The sequence below is a fragment of the Bombina bombina genome, chromosome 4, assembly GCF_027579735.1.
Source record: "Bombina bombina isolate aBomBom1 chromosome 4, aBomBom1.pri, whole genome shotgun sequence".
Classification (NCBI taxonomy): Eukaryota; Metazoa; Chordata; class Amphibia; order Anura; family Bombinatoridae; genus Bombina; species Bombina bombina.
In genome coordinates this window covers 626,546,944-626,571,458 of record NC_069502.1, presented here as the reverse complement: position 1 = coordinate 626,571,458, position 24,515 = coordinate 626,546,944, and the positions used below count along the sequence as shown (strand labels likewise).

Genomic DNA, 24,515 nt, shown 5'->3' with positions numbered 1-24,515 from the left:
CTTCAAATTTAGCAATTTGAGATCCTGATGGAAAAAACGGCCCTTGAGGCAAAAGGTCTGCCTTAAAGGAAGTGGCCAAGGTTGACAACTGGACATCGAGACATGATCCGCATACCAAAACATGTGAGGCCATGCTGGTGCTATCAGTAACACATGTGATTGTTCCATTATGATCTTTGAGATCATCCTTGGAAGAAGAACTAGAGGCAGGAAAATATAAACAAGTATAACCAAGGAATTGCTAACGCATCAACCATCCCCGCCTGAGGATCCCTGGACCTGGAAAGGTATCTGGGAAGTTTCTTGTTTAGATGTGAAGCCATCAGATCTATTTCTGGAAGACCCCACATCTGTACAATCTGAAAAAACACATCTGGATGGAGACACCACTCCCCCGGATGTAAAGTTTGACAGCTGAGATAATCCGCTTCCCAATTGTCTACACCTGGGATATGAATCTCAGAAATTAGACAAGAATTGGATTCCACCCAAGAAAGTATCCGTATTCTTTCATTGCTAAAGGACTGCGAGTCACTCCCTGATGATTGACATATGCCACAGTTGTGATATTGTCTGTCTGAAAGCAAATGAAAAGTTCTCTCTTTAATAGAGGCCAAGCCTGAAGAGCCCTGAAAATAGCACAGAGTTCTAAAATATTGATTGGTAACCTCGCCTCTAGAGGATTCCAAACCCCTTGTGCTGTCAGAGACCCCCAGACAGCTCCCCAACCTGAAAAACTTGCATCTGTTGAGACTACAGTCCAGGAAGGACGAACAAAAAGAGGTCCCTTGAACAATACGATGATGGTCTAACCACCAAGTCAGGGAGAGTAGAATGCTGGTATTTAAGAATATCAATTGTGATATCCGAGTATAATCCCTGCACCATTGATTCAGCATGCAAAGCTACAGAGTTCTCATATGAAAATGAGCAAAGGGGGATCGCATCCAATGCTGCAGTCATGAGACCTAAAACTTCCATGCACATAGCCACTGAAGGGAATGATCAAGACTGAAGGTTTCGACAGGCTGAAACCAATTTCATTTGTCTCTTGTCTGTGGACACTGAATCTATCTGGAAACCTAAAAAGGTGACCCTTGTCTGAGGAATCAAGAAACTCTTTGGTAAATTGATCCTCCAACCCTGTCTTTGAAGAAACAACACTAGTTGATTCATGTAAGATTCTGCTAAATGAAAAGATTGAGCCAGTACCAAGATATCATCCAAATAAGGAAACACTGCAATACCCTGCTCACAGATAGAAGGGCACCGAGAACCTTCGAAAAGATTCTTGGAGATGTCTCTAATCAAAATGGAAGAGCAACAAATTGGTAATGCTTGTCTAGAAAAGAGAATCTCAGAAACCGATAGTGATCTGGATGAATCGGAATGTGAAGATAAGCGTCCTGTAAGTCTATTGTGGACATGTAATGACCTTGCTGAACAAAAGGCAGAATAGTCCTTATAGTCACCATCTTGAAAGTTGAGACCGTTACAAAACGATTCAAGAACTGGTCTGAATTAATTTTCTTGCATTGGGACAATGAATAGATTTGAATAAAAACCCAGACCCTGTTCCTGAAGCAGAACTGGTATAATTACCCCTGAAAGCTCCAGATCTGAAACACACTTCAGAAAAGCCTGAGCTTTCACAGGATTTGTTGGAACGTGAGAGGAAGAATCTTCCCACAGGAAGTCTTATTCTGAAACCTAATTGATGCCCTTGAGAGACAATGCTCTGAATCCACTGATTCTGAACAGAATCTGCCCAAATGTTTTGAAATAATTTCAATCTGCCCCCACCAATTGAACTGGATTGAGGGCCGCACCTTCATGCAGTCTTGAGGGCTGGCTTTGGTTTCTTATAAGGCTTGGATTTATTCCAACTTGAAGATGGTTTCCAATTGGAACTAGAGTCCTTAGGGGAAGGAGTGGTTTTCTGTTCTCTATTCTGATGAAAGGAACGAAAACTATTAGAAGCTTTAGATTTACCCTTAGATTTTTTATCTTGGGGCAAAAAAACTCCCTCCCCCCCAGTGATAGTGGAAATAATAGAATCCAACTGAGAACCAAATAAATTATTACCCTGGAAAGATAGAGATAGTAAGCTAGATTTAGATACCATGTCAGTATTCCATGAGTTAAGCCATAAAGCTCTTCTAGCTAAAATAGCTAAAGACATAGATTTAACATCAACGAGGAATGAGGTACCTTTAAATGATGTCATCCAAGATCGCGTCCATCGAATTCCGATTGGCTGATAGGATTCTATCAGCCAATCGGAATTAAGGTAGAAAAATCTGATTGGCTGATTGAATCAGCCAATCAGATTCAAGTTCAATCCGATTGGCTGAACCAATCAGCCAATCGGATTGAACTTGAATCCGATTGGCTGATTCAATCAGCCAATCGGATTGAACTTGAATCTGATTGGCTGATTCAATCAGCCAATCGGATTCAAGTTCAATCCGATTGGCTGATTGGTCCTATCAGCCAATCGGAATTCGACGGACGCCATCTTGGATGATGTCATTTAAAGGTACCTCATTCCTCGTTCAGTCGTCGTGCCGGATGGATGCTCCGCGGCGGAGGAGCGAATAAAGAAGATTGAAGATGCTGCTTTGCTTGAAGACATCGCCGGATGGAAGAAGACTTCTCTGCCGCTTGCTTGAAGACATCGCCGGGTTGAAGACTTCTTCTTTGCCGCTTGATTGAAGACATCGCCGGATGGAAGAAGACTTCTCTGCCGCTTGATTGAAGACATCGCCCCGATCGGATGAAGAGTTCTGCCCGGCTGGGTGAATACAAGGTAGGGAGATCTTCAGGGGGGTAGTGTTAGGATTTTTTAAGGGGGGTTTGGGTGGGTTTAGAATAGGGGTATGTGGATGGTGGTATTGTGTTTTTTTTTACAGGCAAAAGAGCCGTTTTCTTTGGGGCATGCCCCGTAAAAGGCCCTTTTAAGGGCTGGTAAGGTATAAGAGCTGTGAACTTTTTTAATTTAGAATAGGGTAGGGAATTTTTTTTATTTTGGGGGGCTTTATTATTTTATTAGGGGGCTTAGAATAGGTGTAATTAGATTAAAAATCTTGTAATCTTTTTTTATTTTTTGTAATTTAGTGTTTGTTTGTTTTTGTAATTTAGTTTAGTTTATTTAATTGTATTTTAGTTTAGATATTTGTAGTTTATTTAATTTATTGATAGTGTAGGTGTATTTGTAACTTAGGTTAGGATTTATTTTATAGGTAAATTGGTAATTATTTTAACTAGGTAGCTATTAAAAATAGTTATTAACTATTTAATAGCTATTGTACCTAGTTAAAATAAATACCAAGTTACCTGTAAAATAAATATAAACCCTAAAATAGCTACAATGTAATTATTAATTACATTGTAGCTATCTTAGGGTTTATTTTATAGGTAAGTATTTAGATTTAAATAGGAATATTTTAATGAATAATATTAATATTAATTAGATTTATTTTAATAAGAATTTAGTTAGGGATGTTAGAGTTGGATAGGGTTATTATACTTAATATATATATATATATATATATATATATATATATATATATATATATATATATATATATATATAATATAATAACGATGTTAACTATATTAACCCTAATATAATTAGGGTTAATATAGTTAATATATATAATATAATAACTATATTAACTATATTAACCCTAATATAATTAGGGTTAATATAGTTAATATAGCTTGCGGCGGTGTAGGGGGATTAGATTAGGGGTTAATGTGTTTAATATAGGTGGCGGCAGTGTAGGGGGATTAAATTAGGGGTTAATATTTTTAAGATAGATGGCGGCGGGGTAAGAGCTCACTTTAGGGGGTAGGGGCTCACTTTAGGGGGTAGGTAAGGTAGATGGCGGCGGTGTAAGGGGCTCACATTAGGGGGGTATGTAATGTAGCTGGCGACGGTGTAGGGGGATCACATTAGGGGGTTATACTTTTAGTGTAGGTGGTGGCGGGTCCGGGAGCAGCGGTTTATGGGTTAAATACTTTATTAGGGATTGCGGCGGGGGATCGCGGTTGACAAGTAGATAGACATTGCGCATGCGTTAGGTGTTAGGTTTTATTTAGCAGGTAGTTTAGGGAGTTACGGGGCTCCAATAGACAGCGTAAGGCTTACTACGGCTGCATTTTGTGGCGAGGTGAAAATGGAGTAAGATTTCTCAATTTTCGCCACGTAAGTCCTTACGCTGTATATTGGATACCAAACTGCGCGGGTTTGGTATACCTGCCTATGGCCCAAAAAACTATGGGCAAAGGCAGAAATATACGAGCGTAACTTCTATGCTACGCCGTATATAGGATACCAAACCCGCGCAAAATTCGGCGTCGCCGGCTTTTGCGGGCGATGCTGCATATCGGATCGGGCCCAAGATATTTAAAGATTATCTCAAAATGCAAGATGGCTGCCCCATCATGTGACCAAGGCACTGCTCTTGAGCAATAGCAATTCTAGGTAACAGCAGCAGTGAGCACAGCAAGTTTTAAAGTTGTAACATAAGCAGCTGCAGAGCAATCGATTTCTAAGCATTTATCGAAATTAGTCGCAAAAAGCAATATGGCTGCAAGAGCATGTGACCTATGAGTTCAATATTGCATGAGATGTAGCAGAGCAATAGGCTGTACCAGCATACCTGATTTCAAGTGCTTTGCATTAGCAGTTCAAGAGTTATGGGCAATAGTATAAGCTTGGTGGAATAATAATAATAAAATTAATAATAAACTTTGTTGCATGGCACCTAATAATAATAATAACAATCCTGACAATAACAATAGGTTGTCCTGCAACTTCGCTGCATGGCCACCTCCAAGAACATTCACATAAGTTATCTTAAGGCGTGTTATTGAAATAATAAATATAAAATATTGAGATATATATATATATATATTTATTTTTTAATTCTATTAATTATTTAATTAATATTTATTAATATTTTATAAATACATGGTGCGTCTTAAGATAACTCAGGCTAGCACACAACAAGAATTAATGTACTCCTGTCGGGTTTGCGCATATATAACACAACAGACCTGCATTGCGAAACGCATTACACATATTTTACATTCCAAATAGAAATATTTATTTAAAATAAAAATAACCTTTTCCTGTATGTGAAGAACATTGGAATGTTAAATATTTACAGTAAATACACAGTAAAATACATTATTAAATATCATTATAGAGCTATTATTTCAACATATATACATATATATATATATTTATTTATATTATAGCCCTTTGCTTTCAATTACATAGCCATATATCTTTAAATCCTTATAAAAAAAAAGTTTTTATGAATATTTATGTGACTAATTTTTATCAGATAGTGTTTCTATATGTGTTACAGTATATTTTAATGTATTTATGTTGTGTTTGGTGCAACTTTTATTCTAGCCTTAAACATATACGCAAGGTCTTTAGTCGCACTAAATTTGATTGTGCTCAAGCAAACACGTTTACTTTCAACTTGTAATACGCTCAGTAATTAAAACGCCCGCAATATTTTTATATCGCTTGCGTGCAAACGTTAGCACGACACTTGTAATCTAGCCCATTGTGTTTTATAGTTTGATAACTGATAATCTATGTTGAGGGCAATTAGGGACAGATTTGTGGCAGGATTAAGTTTTTGAAGCATGCTATGTGCACTTGCAATTCTCAGAAATGAAAAACTATTAAACTACAGAAAATGGAGCAAAATAAAAATACTAAAAGTATACTGCAAATGATTTTTACTACATATAATTAAACATTTTATATTATAATCTTTTCAATCCCTTTAAATAAACCTATACAAAACTGGTTTGCTTATTGCTTTTCAAACAAAAAGTTGCATTTCCTGCAAGAGAATATATAGAACTATACACCAGAACTGTGCCACAAAATGCTATTGTGCAGATCCTGAAGGGATTACAATAAGGAGCATTATATGCTTCCTGTTTTATGGCTCAGTGATTTGAGCATATCATTTGTTTTTCTACTGGGTAATTTGATACAACCTGCATATATAAATAGCATTGCCCTTTCTCTTGAATATTACATACTAGAATTACCTATGCTTGTATAAGCTATTAAATAAATGTCTTTGTCTACTAAGTAAATACCTAGATAGATAGATAGATAGATAGATAGATAGATAGATAGTGTGTGCGCGCGCATGTGTATATATTTATAAAAATACATATTTAGAATTCAAATTTTTGTTAACTCAAACTTCAAATCCATGAAGCCTGGTTACTCTAAACATATTTACTTTCTCATAAACCTCCACAATTTTATTTTAAGCAAAGAGATCAAAAGATTTGTTTATTTAAAAAAAATATATGGTTTAATAGTTTCTTTTTTAGATTAATTTTTTTCCTTTACATGTAAAAAAAGGGTATTTGAAAGAAATTGTACATTTTATTTTTGAAAATTGGATGTTCCTGCCCTGAATATTGTAGAGGTGGGTCACAGGACACCTATAGAGCTATGAAAGTTACCCTTATAAACAAGAATTATATCTCTTGGGATTATTTGTGCACAAACATATTTCAATATTATTTGTTGGTTTTTTTTTTTGTTTTTTTTTTATGTTTGATATGGAATTTTTTTAACATTTAGTATCTGATTTTTTTATATAAATTACAGAATTTTTGAGTTTATTTACCTTTAACAAAAAAAATAGATATTATACTACAACACAATAATGTAATTTAAGGGACATGTAATATGTAACCCAATTTTTTTTTCTTTCATGATTTAGAAAGAGCGTGCAGTTTTAAACAACTTTCCAATTTACTTCTATTATCTAATTTGCTTCATTCTCTTGCTATCTTTTGTTGAAAAGCATATCTAAATAGGCTCAGTAGCTGCTGATTGGTGGCTGCACATAGATGCCTCATGTGATTGGCTTAGTCAGGTGCATTGCTATTTCTTCAACAAAGGATCTAAAGAATGAAGCAAATTAAACAATAGAAGTAAATTGGAATGTTATTTTAAAATGTATTCTCTATCTGAATCATGAAAGAAAAAATTTGGGTTTCATGTCCCTTTAAGTCACTGCCTATTAGGGGCTAGACTGAGGCACTTGCACACATTGGATTGCACCAAATCTTACGTCCACGTAATTTTTTTTTAAATTAATAATAATTATTTGAAATAACAAACAAACTAGAAAATATTCTAAAGAATATATATATATATATATATATATATATATATATATATATATATATATATATACACAGGTGGCCCTCGTTTTACAACGGTTCAATTTACACCGTTTCAGAATAACAACCTTTTTTTCCAGTCATGTGACTGCTTTTGAAAAGCATTGAGAAGCAGTGCATTTATTAAAATAGCCAGTAGGTGGAGCTGTCCTCTTGTGTTGCAGCAAAGCCAAGCAAGCTGAAATTAATCAGTTTAACCAGACCTGAGCTATCGAGCAGATTTCAAAGGAACAAGATCTTCCTGTCTATAACTCAGTCCAGATTGGAATGCATAGAAAGAACTGTTTGCAGATAAATGCAAGTGAAGTCTGTGTTGTGTGATTATTTTATTAGGTTTATAATGCTGTCTAGCAAGTGTTTTTGTTCATTTAACTTAGTTTAATTATATATTCTGTGTTGTGTGATTATTTTATTAGGTTTATAATGCTGTCTAGCATTTAAAGTCTTCATTTCAAAGCTTTAAAAATAATGTATTAGGTGTTACTTAGGACAATTTTGAGAGGGGCCTGGAACCTATCTCCCTCACTTCCCATTGACTTACATTATAAACTGGGTTTCAATTTACAACGGTTTCGATTTACAACCATTCCTTCTGGAACCTAACCCCGGCGTAAACTGAGGGCTACCTGTATATATATATATATATATATATATATATATATATATATATATATATATATATATATATATATATATATATATATATATATATATATATATATATATATATATATACAAAACACGGAAGCACTCTCATACCGGACCGGGTACACATCCCATGACCCTGCAACATGCTCAGCCCTGGGTGCTCACAGGCACTCACAGGAAGCTGTGCTGTCCCCAGAGCCACAGGCAGCTAACTCCAGACAGGTCTGGGTGCAAGAACCATAGGGAAAATTACAAAACAAATTAATACAACACACAGAGAAAGTCCAGCACTCACAAGCTCTCAGCTAAGATTTAAAATGGAAAGGTTGGGGGCGTGGCCAAGCAGCAGCTTCAGAAGGACGCATATTCTACAGCTCGTCAGGAATTTTCTAATAATCTATTGAATCTTCCTATCTGAGGACATAATCTAAAGTAAGGATTCCTGTTAAAAGCTGCATGAGCTCAGGGCGAGCTGAGGGAACCTAATTCAAGCCATGAAAGTCTTTCTATCTGAATTCGGATGGCTGCGGCCTACCTACATGAACTTGGCGTTTCCCCCTCCCTGGCCACCTGGGTTAAGGGGCCGCATACAGAGTATTAAGGGAAAGCTCCTACTGCATATTTCAGTAATATTCTGCCACAGATTGTTTCCCAACCCTGCCCAATAGCTATGGACCGTGTCCCTAACATGTCATGGGGGACTCTAGAGAATTTATTAAGGGAACACTACGGCAGACTAGAGAAGCACATAGATGCAATCATCCAGAGTCGCAACTTTCCAGAAGGCATACAGAATAAGAGCTGCGGCTATGCAGATACAACCTCACATTCTGCAGTGATTACCTTGCCTAACGTCGTGGATACAGCTGTGAGGCGGATCGATTTGACCAAGACACGCGGCGGACGAGTCCACACAAAGGTGACCTCCCTGGCACACAGGGAAACTGAAGCCCCAGCTGTAAAAAGGTCTGTTAAGCAATCGGACCGTCACAAGATCGCAAAGCGATTAGGTCAAGGGAAGCCTCGGACACCTGCAAGACAGAGAAGATTTTGGGGATCACTTACCCCTGCGCTTTCATGGCTGCTGGATTTGCTGCATCGGTCATACCTCACTGATCCGTTTTGCATGCAAAACTGTAAAAGGGCTCCACTCGCAAAAACTGGTTTGAATGTCAAGTATGTTGCACGCATGGAGAAAGCTGGAGTGGGTTAGAACTGTGAGTCTTGTGAGGACCTGCGAGATGCACCTTATTGTGGATTTAACTACTCTGGTGTATTATGCAGCTGCTCAATTAACTGTGCATTATTCTTTAAACTCCTGTATAGTTTGGCACAAATCATTGATCCTCATCTTTCCTCCTGTTTTATGACGACTTTATTGTCTGATGGCGCACCTTATATGTGTTAGGTTTGAAAGATTGTTTGCAATGCAAACTGATGATATTTTGATCAATTACAACAGTCCCCTCGCTATTGTACTCTAAACTTTCCCACTGTATGTTTGATTATTATCCTGTAAGTCATATGTGGGAGGTGGGTTGGCTCATGGGTCATTCACTTGATTTATATTAAAGAGCTCATCCCTATATATTAATGTCTATAGTCTAGCAGAATATAGCTACTTATACTTGCACACTAGTTTGCCCCAGTGTACAGCGGATAATATGACTGTAAATAGTGACCTAGGGACTTATCAAGCTCCTATAGTGATATAGAAGCTTATTTATAGTGTTGAGCGTAGTATGGATTCCCTGAGGACTGTAGCAGGTAGATTAATACACTTCAATGCCTGATGACAGAGATATGGGTTCTGAGTAAGTTTTTTTGTTTTCTTTTTGGGTTTTGTTCTTGTTTATTATATTTTGCCAGTTATGTCATTAATAGCCCTGGAACGGCCCTAGTTTCTAACAGATTTCCTGCGCTCATGGACACCTAGAGATAAAATTTGCAATGGAGAGCTGCAGTTACCCCTCCATATTGTCTTATGCTCCCTTTTCCTTTTCCATCCTCTGTATATTTGGCAGAGTTAAGCAGTCTCTGCCCTGTTCGAAGAGCTGCGGTTGCCCTCCGAGCCTCACCAAAGTGAATTCTGAATCTTTGCATCCATATGCCCTCCCTTTATTGTTGTTATTTTTATTCCTGGACCCACCCGTGTTCCTTGTGACATTGGAGGGCGAGCGTATAGTATAGGCCCATAAGTGACCTATCCTTATCTAAATCCCCTAGCTTAGAAGGTTTTATTGAGGCCTAAAAGTGGCCACTGTTGTTTTGATTGACAAGAGGGGTAAAAATGAGGGAAGTGTGGGTTTGCTCCTTTAACATTGTATCCCGCGAGTTGTAACTAGAAAATTACCTTCTTATTTGTGAACTGTTGTCATACGAGCAAAAATGTTTGTTTGTTTTATTTCCCTCAATAAAAATAAAACATTTAAAAAAAAAAAATGGAAAGGTTAGTTACCGCATTTAGCCAAATGGAACAAGCCCAGGTACCACATCAAGGTCCTTTCCAATACCTGGGACCCTAAAACAGCCACACAATGCAAGCTCTCAAATCCAAACAAACTGGGAACAAGGGAAGGGTGCAAGAACCATAGCCCGTGAGCACCCAGGGCTGAGCATGTTGCAGGGTCATGGGATGTGTACCCGGTCCAGTATGAGAGTGCAGTCCCGTTCCATGTTTTGTATATGTCTAGGCTGATTACATAAGCCTGTGCACCCTTCCCTTGTTCCCAGTTTGTTTGGATTTGAGAGCTTGCATTGTGTCGCTGTTTTAGGGTCCCAGGTATTGGAAAGGACCTTGATGTGGTACCTGGGCTTGTCCCATTTGGCCAAATGCGGTAACTAACCTTTCCATTTTTGCTTTTAAATCTTAGCTGAGAGCTTGTAAGTGAGTGCTGGACTTTCTCTGTGTGTTGTATTAGAATAAAAAGGACATTATCATGTAAGTAAAGAACATTGGAATGTGAAATATGTATAGATATATATATATGTATATATATATATATATATATATATATATATATACACACACATATACAGTAGTATGCAAAAGTTTAGGCACCCCTGACAATTTCCATGATTTTCATTTATAAATAATTGGGTGTTTGGATCAGCAATTTAATTTTGATTTATCAAATAACTGAAGGACACAGTAATATTTCAGTAGTGAAATGAGGTTTATTGGATTAACAGAAAATGTGCAATATGTTTCCTAAAGAAATTAGACAGGTGCATAAATTTGGGCACCCCAACAGAAATATTGCATCTATATTTAGTAGAGCCTCCTTTAGCAGAAATAACAGCCTCTAGACACTTCCTATAGCCTGTAATGAGTGTCTGGATTCTGGATGAAGGTATTTTGGACCATTCCTCCTTGCAAAACATCTCCAGTTCAGTTAGGTTTGATGGTTGCCAAGCATGGACAGCCCGCTTCAAATCACCCCACAGATTTTCAATGATATTCAGGTCTGGAGACTGGGATGGCCATTCCAGAACATTGTACTTGTTCCTCTGCATAAATGCCAGAGTAGATTTTGAGCAGTGTTTTGGGTCGTTGTCTTGTTGAAATATCCAGCCCTCGCGTAACTTCAACTTTGTGACTGATCCCTCAACATTATTCTCAAGTATCTGCTGATATTGGGGCCTATTTATCAAAGGCCTTGCGGACCTGATCCAACAGTGCTGATCAGGTCAGCAAGACCTCGCTGAATGCGGAGAGCAATACGCTCTCCATATTCAGCATTGCACCAGCAGCTCACAAGAGCTGCTGGTGCAACGCCGCCCCCTGCAGACTCACGGCCAATCGGCCGCCAGCAGGGGGGTGTCAATCAACCCGATCGTACTCGATCAAGTTGATTTCCTGCGATTCCTGTCCGCCTCATAAGAGCAGGCGGACAGGGTTAGGGAGCAGTGGTCTTTGTGACCACTGCTTCATAACTGCTGTTTCTGGCGAGTCTGAAGACTCGCCAGAAACACGGGCCCACAAGCTCCGTTCAGAGCTTGATAAATGGGCCCCATTGAGTGGAATCAATGCGACCCTCAACTTTAACAAGATTCCCAGTACCAGCACTGGCCACACAGCATGATGGAACATCTACCAAATTTTACTGTGGGTAGCAAGTGTTTGTCTTGAAATGCTGTGTTCTTTTGCCGCCATGCATAACGCCCCTTGTTATGACTAAATAACTCAATCTTTGTTTCATCAGTCCACAGCACCTTCTTCCAAACTGTTTGCATACCTCAAGTGACTCTGTTTGTGGCGTGTGTGCAGAAAAGGCTTCTTCTGCATCACTCTCCCATACAGCTTCTCCTTGTGCAAAGTGTGCTGAATTGTTGAGCCATACACAGTGACACTATCTGCAGCAAGATGTTGTAGGTCTTTGGAGGTGGTCTGTGGGCTGTTTTTTACCGTTCTCACCATCCTTTGCCTCTCCGATATTTTACTTGGCCTGCCACTTCTGGCCTTAGCAAGAACTGTGCCTGTGGTCTTCCATTTCCTCACAGTGGACACTGACAGCTTAAATCTCTGTGATAGCTTTTTGCAGCCTTCCCCTAAACCATAATGTTGAACAATCTTTGATTTTAGGTCATTTGAGAGTTGTTTTGAGGCCCCCATGTTGCCACTCTTCAGAGGAGAGTCAAAGAGAACCTCAACTTGCAATTGGCCACCTTAAATACCTTTTCTCATGATTGGATGCACCTGTCTATGAAGTTCAAGGCTTAATTGGCTCACCAAACCAATTGTGTGTTCCAATTAATCAGTGCTAGGTAGTTACAGGTATTCAAATCAATAAAATGACAAGGGTGCCCAAATTTATGCACCTGTCTTATTTCGTTTTGATGCATATTGCACATTTTCTGTTAATCCAATAAACCTCATTTCACTACTGAAATATTACTGTGTCCTTCAGTTATTTGATAGATCAAAATTAAATTGCTGATCCAAACACCCAATTATTTATAAATGAAAATCATGGAAATTGTCAGGGGTGCCTAAACTTTTGCATATGACTAATATATATATATATATATATATATATATATATATATATATATATATATATATATATATATATATATATATATACACACACACATCTTTGACAAAGCGCCAGAACGGCGTGAAACGCGTCAGGTGACGTCACACTCCACACACCTGTGTCTCCTGGTAGTCACACCGCTATTGTATGCAGAGTGTTTGTCCGACATGCCACAATAAAGGTATGATTGAATCACTTTACTTCGACTTATGTGCTTGTGTTGTGCCTTAAACAGTGGACATTCTAATTTGGTCTGGGACCATAGTGTAGGGGATTTTCTTCTTTGTTGATAAGTATACCTGAGAACGAGCAGCCTGGTCTGCGAGCTTAGGTTTGTGCCGGGAGAGGCGCCGACACTACTTCCCTGAATGTTCCCACTTAGACCTAACCGCTCAGTATTCTTAACTCTCACCAACTTACATATATATATATATATATAAAAACACACACATACACAAGCACACACACATAAATATTCATATTGAGATGTATGTATCTCTATGTTAAAGCATGCCTTTTTTTCTAACACCTGAGACTTCATATCATTGAGCCCTTAAATAACTTTATTGCAACATTTTTTTTAAATAATTTTCATCAAACAGTGTTATTATGAGTGTAACTGTACATTTAAATTTGATGTGTTTTGTATAACTTTTTTGTCTTGTGTAAATGTTAACCAGAGCTCTGAAGTCACACTAACCTGACGCGCGTTAAATTCGATTGTGTTTACTTTCAATTCATAATACTTGTACTATTTCCGTTGCGTGCAAAGAGCCGCAAAATATACTATAGCACTCCCGGTCATTAGAATCTTTTTGTGCGTGTGGGTTAGTACATGTTGAAAGTAAAAGTTTTGCATGCTAGCGAAACTCAATGTGTGCAAGCTTCAGGATCTCAGATATTGTGACTGCGCTAACGCATTCGCCCCATAAACTTCAACGGAGAGCGAAGAAGGAAAAAACCTAACACAATGCTCGCATGCTAACCCGACAGGAGTTATAAATATTAATTTGTATAGAGGTAAAACAGAAGAGGGCGCCACAATAGTGCACAATCAGTGTTACTTGGTCTCAATACACGCAATACAAATTATACTTACAAAGTATAAAGCACTTGATAAGTGCCACAAATGCCTGCTGGACCTTTATTAGCTGTCCAGAAAGCTATCCTCTTGATGTTGTTGTGCAGTAACCCAATCAAAGTAGTGCTCTCATAGGATCTGTAGAAGACACCCATAGGACAAATACTCCAGGTTCTGTTAGATTCAGTAAGGAATTCTCCTCAATGCGCTGAGAAAAGGTTTTAAACAGCAGGTGTAAGCCAAACATTGTTAGCTATAGCAGATTCCAGAAAGTGATTATTATTTTTGGTACACGTCTTTTTGGGACTTTTCATGGACACTGGTACTCCCAAGTATAGTGAATTACATGATTTTTGTATATCTGTTTTGATTATATGTTATGTTATTGACTGTATATGAAAGCTTTAAGAGCACACTTTTACAATCAACACATTTAAACTTATATTTACTGCAGTTCACTGTTCCACTAACTAGAGAACAGGTGTATGTTTTGCAATATACACTTGTTGACATTAGCATATATCACAACAACACACATTGTCTATCATTTGTTTAGTAGACATATAATCACATGCAATAGGCGCATCTAACATCTACTAGTATTTTTATAAATATGAATTTGTTTTTCTCTCCTCCTATTCTTATAGATATATAGGTATAGATATATTTTATATTAATATTATCATATATATATATAGAAATATATATTTAATAATAAAAATTAAAAAAAAATTCTATGTGATGACAAGAAGTTTATGTAACCACCAATCAGCAGCTAGCTCCCAGTAGTGTATCACTGCTCCTGAGCCTGCCTATTAGGGCTGGGTGATATGGGCAAAAATGAAAATCGCGATTTTGGATCAAAAAATCCAAATTCCCAAGATTCCACTTTAAAAGAAAGACAACTGACATAAAGAATAAAGGGAGGGGTTCAGTGTTTAAAAGTCAACACTTCTTTTACTCAGGAAGTGCTCCGCAATCACTCCCCATAATCCCAGTCAATACTGGCTCCTGTAATGCCGTTGTGTGCGCTGTTGCGTAGAGGGGCTCCGTGTCTTGAGACGGTATGTGGTTCACAATCCACTGGCCCTCCTCTCGCCTGTTAGCTTCTCATGCGGTACACACGGACGCTTCCAATGACGTCAGCGTTGGGGGAGGAGGAGTAAAGTTAGGTGACCGGGTGGTGCTATGGAACTCTGCAGGAAGGTAAGGATCAACTGGCTAATAATACTGTAGAAAGCAACGATCCACTCCTTCAATGGGTAAAAAAAACACTTTATTCAAAACTTGTTTAAAAGCATAAACAGAAGCTCCAAGGATAGAACCCTCTATGTTCTATCCTTGGCGTTTCCGTTTATGCTTTTAAACAAGTTTTGAATAAAGTGTTTTTTTTTACCCATTGAATGAGTGGATCGTTGCTTTCTACAGGCAAATGACATAGCCTATTCTTTGCGGGGAGAGCTTGGGGCCAGCTCAGTGCCATTACTGAGACCATTGAGCGCTCCACAAGGTTCTGGTTCCGATGTCAGGGTTAGGCTTTCCCCTGTTAGCGCAGCAGATCAAGCAGAAGGTGGTCCAGGAGTCCAGACTTAGAAGCTTGAGTTCAGACAGCTATAGTGAGAGGGGAGAGAAGGTGCTTGCACAGGGAGAGACATACCCGGTTTACTCGGCAGCGGAGGGCTAGCCTATATGAAGCCCCCTTCTGTACGTCATAGGGGGCGGGGCTAAAAATAGCATACTCTCGCGGTTTTTCAATCGCGGCAATTAGTTGCGGTTTTAAACCGTATATGCGATTAATCGTGCAGCCCTACTACCTATGTATCCTTTTCAACAAAGGATACTGAGAAAACAAGGTAAATGTGATAACAGAAGATCATATAACAGTCTCTTGCTATTATTTTCCAGATGTGTCCAGCTAGCTCCCAGTAGCGTATTTCTGCTCTGGAGCTGATTTTAACTGTTTATTTTAACCCTTTTGTAGGAGTTATATACATGGGAAAGCACCAGACAATAACAACATTTTCTAACAAATTAGGACATTTTCTTTTTGCATGTTAATGTCTCTTTAAATGCATAACAATACATAAGCAGTGTGGATAGCTGAAGGGAGAGAAAAAAAGAGCTTGTTATGAAGTGGTGCTGCCCTAAGCATTGAGAATTTTACAACATTTGCATTTTATCAATGGGAATGAAAATGTGATTTCCCTGCCTGACCTAAATCCGCTTTGATAAAGTGTAATACACAAGATGACAGATTGTTCTTGGTGTTCAGCCAATCAGAAACAGTTCCACCCACCTCATATACTCTAGCAGACATCTGGTCAGACATTGCACCTGTTTTACAAACAAACAAAAAAGCCTTAGACTGAGGGGTAGACAGGTGGCTAATAAGTAGGCACCGGAGCAATTGCTAAAAGCTATTTTCCTGTAATATTTAAAAAGCAAGCAACCTTTCCATAGAATAGGGAATACAGGTACAAATCCCCAAATCCGGAATTCATAAATCCAAACTTATTCTGAAATCTGTATAATAAATATATATTTTATTTTTTTAAATGGATCAAAAATTACTATTTTCCCCTCCAGTAATTCACAATCTTCTCTCCCTGTGTCTTTGGTTTGGTTTTTAATGCTAGTCAATATTAATTTAACACAATAACTATTACCTTTCTGATACTGTACTATCTTTACAGAAGTATTAAAAATGATATACAACTACCTTTATGTTGTATGTATAAGCTGTATTATCACATGTAAATATTACCTAAATGACATAAGATTTTGTGGTTTACAGTTGTCCCATTTTAAAGATACAAATATACAAATATTACAAAACCTATACTATTCTGAAATCCAAACCTAATGCGGTCCAATGCAGTTTGGATAAAGGGTTTTTACTTGTACTATTTAACAGTGTATTCATTTTTAACATTTACCTTCCCTTTACGTAACACAAAAATAATAATACACATAAGAGAAGACATTGAAGAGTGTTATGATTGTGAAAATGGCATATGGTGATAATCTACACAAATAGATTTTATGTCAAGTTTTCCACAACACAGTCTTATCTACAAGTGATAATGTCCGTTTGGCTCACCTGACACCTCATTAATTATATCCTATACTGAAAATTGTATCTCCTTAGAGTAATGCTAGGGTATTTTCTCTAATGTAAAATTAAAAACAGTTTAGATTTACTATATAAAAAATACCGGTCTCACAGTAGGAACTCCATTCAACAAAAGTCAGTACACTTTTCATTACCGAGATTAAAATCTTTTATTTTTTTCAATACTTTGTATGCCCCCCTTTTGTTTTTGATGACAGACTCAATCCTCCATGGCCTCCTCATTTTGACTTTCATTTACCTTTAAATCGTTTTATTTTGTATACAGAGAGTCTACAATGCAACTATTAATTGCTGATATATGGTACATATATAAATAATAATTAAACACACCTTTAACTTCCTAAGCTCAAATATTATTATCTCAACAAATACGATATTTATTCCTTAACGCAATTTAAATATATTTAGAATGGTTTCCACATACATTTGTATTAATTACATTATTCCAAGTACCTCCATATCAACTAATGGATCCCCCCGGAGTAACGTCCACTTGTATTGTGTGATACCGTAATCATCTGTACTTTCTCGTCCATCAAGTATCACCCAGTCAATAGGTAGCTGAAGCACAACGTCTTGCCCTGCATTGCTATGAGGTGGCTTGTCATTTTCTAGAATGGAAATACTTTAGTCATTCATCACATATTGAAAAGGATCATCATTTTACTCATATTTAACCGACTGACCATCAGAGACTGTAGCAAAACCAATTAGATTACCAAAGAAAGTATTTTTTATTTTCTGCCAACATGACGTTCAAATATATTTATGTTCTTGTGGTTACTTTAAAGCAGACATTCTCAACCTTGGCCCTTCAGAGATTTTGGAACTACATTTCCCATGATGCTCAGCCAGCTGATATACTTGCTGAGCATCATCGGAAATGTAGTTCCAAAACCTCTTGAGGGCCAAGTTTGAGAATGTCTGCTTTTAAAGGGACCGAAAGTTCAAAATTGAAATGTGTGCATGGATGCAGTAATTACTGTTTCAGCTGCAAATGATACATACGACTACAGGATCAGGATTTGCTTGCTGAAAGAGATGATGGTGTTGTGTATTGCATCAGCAAAGACTTAACTTGTGCAATAGAAGCCTCTGCTCACTCTCTGAGAAGGTGTGATATTTGAATACTGGTGCACGGGCCCTCACAGCATATGTGCGTATGCCCCTGAAAAACAGTAATAACTTACTAGATGCATTTTTGCTGATGGAAGTATATTGCAAAAATGTTTATTTTCAAAATTAAAATGCACCCGTGCACATTTCAGTTTTGAACTTTCTTTCCCTTTAACAATGCAACATTTGAGTAAAGGTAAAAATTGAAATGTGTATGGGTTAAGGCATGGTGTCTCTAAGCAAGCATGGTGAATCAGTCACACATAGCATATGTGTGTATGCTGCTGAAACAGTAATAGCTTTTACTTGAAGCATATAAAGTATAGTATAGTAATAAAAACAACAACAAAACGTCTGCCTTTATGTGTCTAAATCTATTCTAAAATGCTGAACTCTTCTGCCTTACTTCCTGCTTGGACCTCACTGCTCATTTAGCACCTACTTTAAAGTGTCTGTAAGCACGGTCAAGCATATTTATGGGACACTGTACTATAAAATTTGTTTCCCATTATTGTGTTCCCTAATTACTTGTTATGCCTACTGCAGAGTATTAAATGTATGGGAAATTGTTGCTTCATGTTTATTTTTGTATTTGAAGTAGCTAGTTTTGTTCATTAAACCCATCACATATTGTTCTAAATTACATGACCAATACGATGGGCTGAATTTTCAGGTAAAGCATGTATAAGCATAGTTAGGTATAAAAATATTAATTATGGCTGGGTACAACCAGCTATTTCAGATATAAAAATATATTTCTCTCTCTTGCCCCCACTAGTGTTTCCTCTAAGGCCACATTTTGTGAGTGACCCAGCAGTGAAACCGTTAATAAGGGAGCAGTACCTTGCGGTCTGCATGGTGTAGTGCTTGCTTACTGCAGGGTGTGGTTCCCTAATTAAGTGTTTCACTGCTGGGCCGCTCACAAAATGTGGCCTTAGAGAGAACAATGCCCCCCACTGGGACCTTAATCAGTGTATTGGCTCCTGTTTACATAGCTTTTCTACAGAGAATATGTTTGTTATTCATATTTTAAGTGAAGATGTTAGTTTCTACAAGAAAAAACAGTTATTTCAAATAAAAATAAAGATAAAAGATGTTTGCAGGTAAAATTGACCATTGGGAACACATTAATGGACCACTAAATACAGTAGAATTGAATATTTGACAATAAAAAGACAATGCAATAGCTGTAACTTTGAATTTGAAATGAGCAGTAGAATATTTATAGGCAATTTTCTATAGTAATCCAATTTTCCCTCCCCTGTATCATGTGACAGCCATCAGCCAATCACAAAATGCATATACGTATCTACTATGTAATTTTACACATGCTCAGTAGGAGCTGAAGCCTCAGAAGGTGTGCACATGTTAAAGGGACAGTCTACACCATAATTTGTATTGATTTAAAAGATAGATAATCCCTTTATTAGCCATTCCCTAAATTTGCATTGCCAACACTGTTATTATAATGCACGTTTTACCTCTGTGATTATCTTGTATCTATGCCTCTGTAAACTGCTCCCTTACTTCAGCTCTTTTGACAGACTTGCATTTTAGCCAATCAGTGCTGGATCCTAGATAACTCCATATGCGTGAGCACAGTGTTATCTATATGACACACATGAACTAACACCCTCTAGTGGTGAAAAACTGTCAAAATGCATTCATATAAGAGGTGGACTTCAAGGTCTAAGAAATTAGCATATGAACCTCCTAGGTTTAGCATTCAACTAAGAATACCAAGAGAACAAAGCAAAATTGGTGATAAAAGTAAATTGAAAAGGTGTTTAAAATTACATGCCCTATCTGAATCATGAAAGTTTATTTTGGACTAGACTGTCCCTATAACGCTAATGTGGGAAAGTCATTAATGTTAACATTCCCTAGTTATTGTTAACATTAACTGAATCGCTTGTTAAAGGATTAAAAAAATATTATTTCTCACTTTAATACTTAATGTTCACATTAACGGGTATAGTATATGTCTGAAAAAATAAATAATAATAAAATATTTTATATTAATAAAATAAGATGCCCGCGCTAAGTCTGGCTTAGAGATACAGGCTAAAAAATACATGAAATATGTGTCTGATTCACTTAAAAGCAGAAGGATGTACGGTGACAGACAGTCGTTCCGTTTTAGCAGTTGTAATTCATGAAACGGATGAGGGGTTTTACAAATCTGGGGCAAAAATGGTTTTCTAAAGCAATTACAAAGCCAATCACAGTTCACTCTATGCAAAGAAAAATGTATTATGAGAATAGGGTATGTACTCATTAGGTAATCAAATTCAAACTTTAAGGATGTTTAGTTAATATACACATTTACTTATTAGTTTTCACTTTAGTTAAAATGCAGAACGCTTTTTATTAACTGAGAGATACAGGTAATGTTCATATTACCTAGGGAATCTGCAGATTAATAGAAATGTGCACATTAAACAGATAAAAAGAATGTGCACATTTTTAAATTCTTTTACATTTTTTTCACAACTAGAGGGTGTAAGTTCATGTATGCCATATAGATAACATTGTGCTCATGCACGTGGAGTTACCTAGAAGTCAGAACTGATTGGCTAAAATGCAAGTCTGTCAAAATAACTGAAATAAGGGGTCAGTCTGCAGAGGCTTAGATACAAGGCAATCACAGAGGTAAAAGGTTTAGTAATATAACTGTGTTGGTTATGCAAAACTGGGGAATGTGTAATAAAGGCATTATCTATCTTTTTAAACAATAACAATTCTGGTATAGACTGTCCCTTTAAACATTGTGAGATTGTAGTATAAATTGTTTAATTATGTGTAGTTAAAAAAAGTTGCAATACACTTTCATTGTTTATTTTCCTGTAATTTAACTATGAAAATTGTTGGTTTTCTAAATTCCACTGAGTCTCTATAAAGTATTAAAGGGACACTGAACCCAATTTTTTTCTTTCGTGATTCAGATAGAGCATGCAATTTTAAGAAATGTTCTAATTTACTATTATCAATTCTTATTTGTTCTCTTGCTATCTTTATTTGAAAAAGAATTCATCTAAGCTAAGGAGCCAGATAATTTTTGGTTCAGACCATGGACAGCACTTTTTTATTGGTGGGTGAATTTATCTACCAATCAGCAAGAACAACCCAGGTTGTTCACAAAAAATGGGCTGGCATCTAAACTTACATTCTTGCTTTTCAAATAAAGATACCAAGAGAATGAAGAAAAATTGATAATAGGAGTAAATTAGAAAGTTGCTTAAAATTGCGTGCTCTGAATCATGAAAGAAAAAAAAAATGTGGGTTCAGTGTCCCTTTAAGTTTTCCCCATATCTATCATTCCTACTTATGACAATTAGTGACAGATAAAAAACAGACAATACAAGAGTATGTCCAAACAAGGCTTTGTGAAACATGGGATTATCTAAAAAGGTTTCCAATCCACAGTCTTGTTTGCTCAGAGATAAATAGAAAACTACTTCAAATATGGCAGCGCCTGTGGCTTTATAGAAACTAAAGGACTTTATAGAAAATAAACATTGACACTTATATTTTCAATATTTAAAAAATAATATAAATGTAAAACACATAACTACATTTTATTCTAAGGCTAATAATTGCCTTGACTACATCATTATGTCTAGCGTATATTTACTGTTTAAAATGTTTTCCCCTTTAAAGGCGAAAACATTTTAGAGTCCAATGCCTCTATTTCCTCAAAAAAAATGTAGGCATTGTGCCTGGGACTGGGTGTAAGTAGGTACAGTGGTGTTACAGGAAATGTTTAGACTTTTCCATATAGAAATTGGGATATAAACAGAGAGAGGGATGACACATGACTGGCCACCTAATTTGAGAATTTTCTGCAAATTGCTTGAAGATTATGAAGTGTACATTTTGGTTTGTATTCCATGTAAACAGTGTATGCACTGTTAGGTGCTGCTTTGTAAAAGTTAGTAGTCCTTGTGAGATTCCTTCCTTAATAGTTCAAGAGAGAGTCCAACTTACATTATATGCATTATTTTATTAGGAATTACTGTGTCAGTTATGTGGTGTATGTATTGTAGTGTCTGTGGTGTATATATTGTAGTGTCTGTATGTAAGAGGAGACCCAACTTTAAAATGTATTTTAGTATAGTGACTAGTTTGCTTATCAATAATGGGCAAGTGCACAATAATGAGCATTAAAGGCAAGAGGCATGCAGCATATTTATAACATGGGGTGAAGTGCAGCAGGGTCTGGCAATTTGGGGGTTAATCACATTTAGGGTTAATTCGCAATATCTTTAAATGGCACAACTATCACCCATCTCCCTCCTTAATCTATTGTTATATTTAGATTGTAGTATTTATTTCTAAAGCAGAAACAACATTTTCTTACCAATAAACACAAATGAGCACAACTGGTCTTGTGCAAAGGAGCCCTGCAACAAAATCTCTTACCAACATCCCCTACCAGCAGGTTGCTTCCCCCAGTCCTAGCGATGGATGAATTGTACTTGGACAAGGTGTAGCTGCTATAGCCCCTGTGAACGGAGAACTGACACACGCTACTGCCCCGGTAAGTGCAGTCAAACAGATAACAGCTCATCCCTCTCCCAGATCTCTCCGCCACTGCTGCGGAGCAGTCGGGCTCAGAGCAGCACATCTCCAGGCACTGCTTCCTGCTGTATACCTCCGGCGGGGCCTTGAGGAAGACGGCACCAGCCTCCAGAGAGTCTTTCGTGCGAATGATGTAGTCCTCCATTAAGTTAAAGTCGCACTCATCCTCTCCAACATCCCCTGCAGGCTTCACCCCTACTCCTTGGAGTTGCTCTTGTATTGTATCTTCTTTTACTGTAGCAACTTGTGGCCTATTCTGCACAGCATCCCTTTGCTCCGCACTACCCTGCTTGTTCGCCCACTCCTGCTCAGCTGTCGCTTGCTCGGGGTGCTGATGCGGGGCTTGCTCCTCTTTCTCCTCTATGTCCTGTTGATGCCTTTGCTGTTGCAGCTGTTTGCGGAACTCCTCCAGCAGCTCCTCCACCCCAGATATTTGTGACCTTAAATCTGTCAGCTGAGGGGCTGGGGAACCAACCGAGACCCTCCTGCAACTCCCCATAGTACAGCACAGCAGCAGGGTGAATAGACTGAGGCATGAGATCAAAGGCCTAACTCCCCATACGGGGTTATGGTGAGCTGGAAATGGGTAGATCATATTGACCACAATGAACCAAACACTGCAGGCAAAATATTAGTATATGCTAATACTAGTTTATGGATATTCTAACCAGCATTTTAAGATTATTGTGCCCTGGAAACCATATGAAAGAAGAGGATCATAGGAGTAAAACAGATTAGAGAATGATATAGAGCCAGAGAGCAGAAATATCCAGTCCAAGGCCAGAGCATAGCTTGCACAATTTTGTCCACTCCCTCTCTTCATACAGAAGCTCCCTCTTCAGCCATCAACCTGCGTGATTCCTTCTTCAATTCCCAAGATATCAGCATTGTTTATTCATTTAGCTTTAGCAGGGTGGGGGCAGAGCGTTTTTAGCTGCTGCAGGTGTAGGTCAAAGCTCCTAACAAATCAGCACCATGTAGGAGTGACAGCCCCCTGCACACCCCTCCCTCTAAAGCATCAGCTGCCCCCCTCTAGCCTTCTTGCGGCACTGACATCACGAAATCCCTGTCATCTGTTTGGGAGGGGACAGATCATATCACGGTTGCTGGATTTATGATATTTACTAATCTATTCCGCCTCATCATGGCTCTTACTCAATGCTTTATAAGACAACATCATATATATTTACTTTATGAGCAGTTCTATGCAATCATACAGCAATTTATAAAATGGGTATTATTAATTGATGGTATATGGATATAGTATTGAAAATATTCCGCTCTTTTAAAAATTACTCTAAAGACATAAAGTGAACACATTCTATAGTGTCATGGCTGCATATTTTCTATTATTTGTTTAGTAACTTATATTCGTATCTATATAAAGTAACAAATAGTCTTATTGTAAAGTGTTTTGAATTTTCTTATCCCCAAAATTATTATTGATACCAGGAAAGGCTGGGGTTTTTTTGGATGTTTTTTTAATACATTTATTTATTTTCATATGACATCTTAACATTTTCATTGTTGTTGTTGTTGTTGTTTAGGACAGGAAACCCCAACAATGTATTTTGTATTTCAGAAAGAGCATACAATTTTAATCCACTTTCCAAATTACTTCTATTATCAAATTTGTTTCATTCTCTTGTTATTCTTTGCTGAAGGAACATTG

At 37.5% G+C, this 24,515-nt stretch overlaps 1 protein-coding gene across 2 annotated transcripts in view; it reads right to left on the bottom strand.

Annotated features, from left to right (window-relative positions):
• LRP11 (LDL receptor related protein 11) overlaps positions 1-23,851 on the bottom strand; it is a 130,505-nt gene extending 106,654 nt beyond the window's left edge. Inside the window, exons 1-2 of one of the 2 annotated variants that reach the window (XM_053710655.1) lie at positions 22,685-23,851; positions 17,600-17,757 (exon numbers count right to left, since the gene is read on the bottom strand). In XM_053710655.1, the coding sequence (XP_053566630.1) occupies positions 17,600-17,757; positions 22,685-23,438 (912 nt within the window). In that variant the 5' untranslated portion in view covers positions 23,439-23,851. The remainder of the gene's footprint in view (positions 1-17,599; positions 17,758-22,684) is intronic. The other variant, XM_053710654.1, reaches the window with a different exon arrangement.
• Between the last annotated feature and the right edge of the window lie 664 nt (positions 23,852-24,515).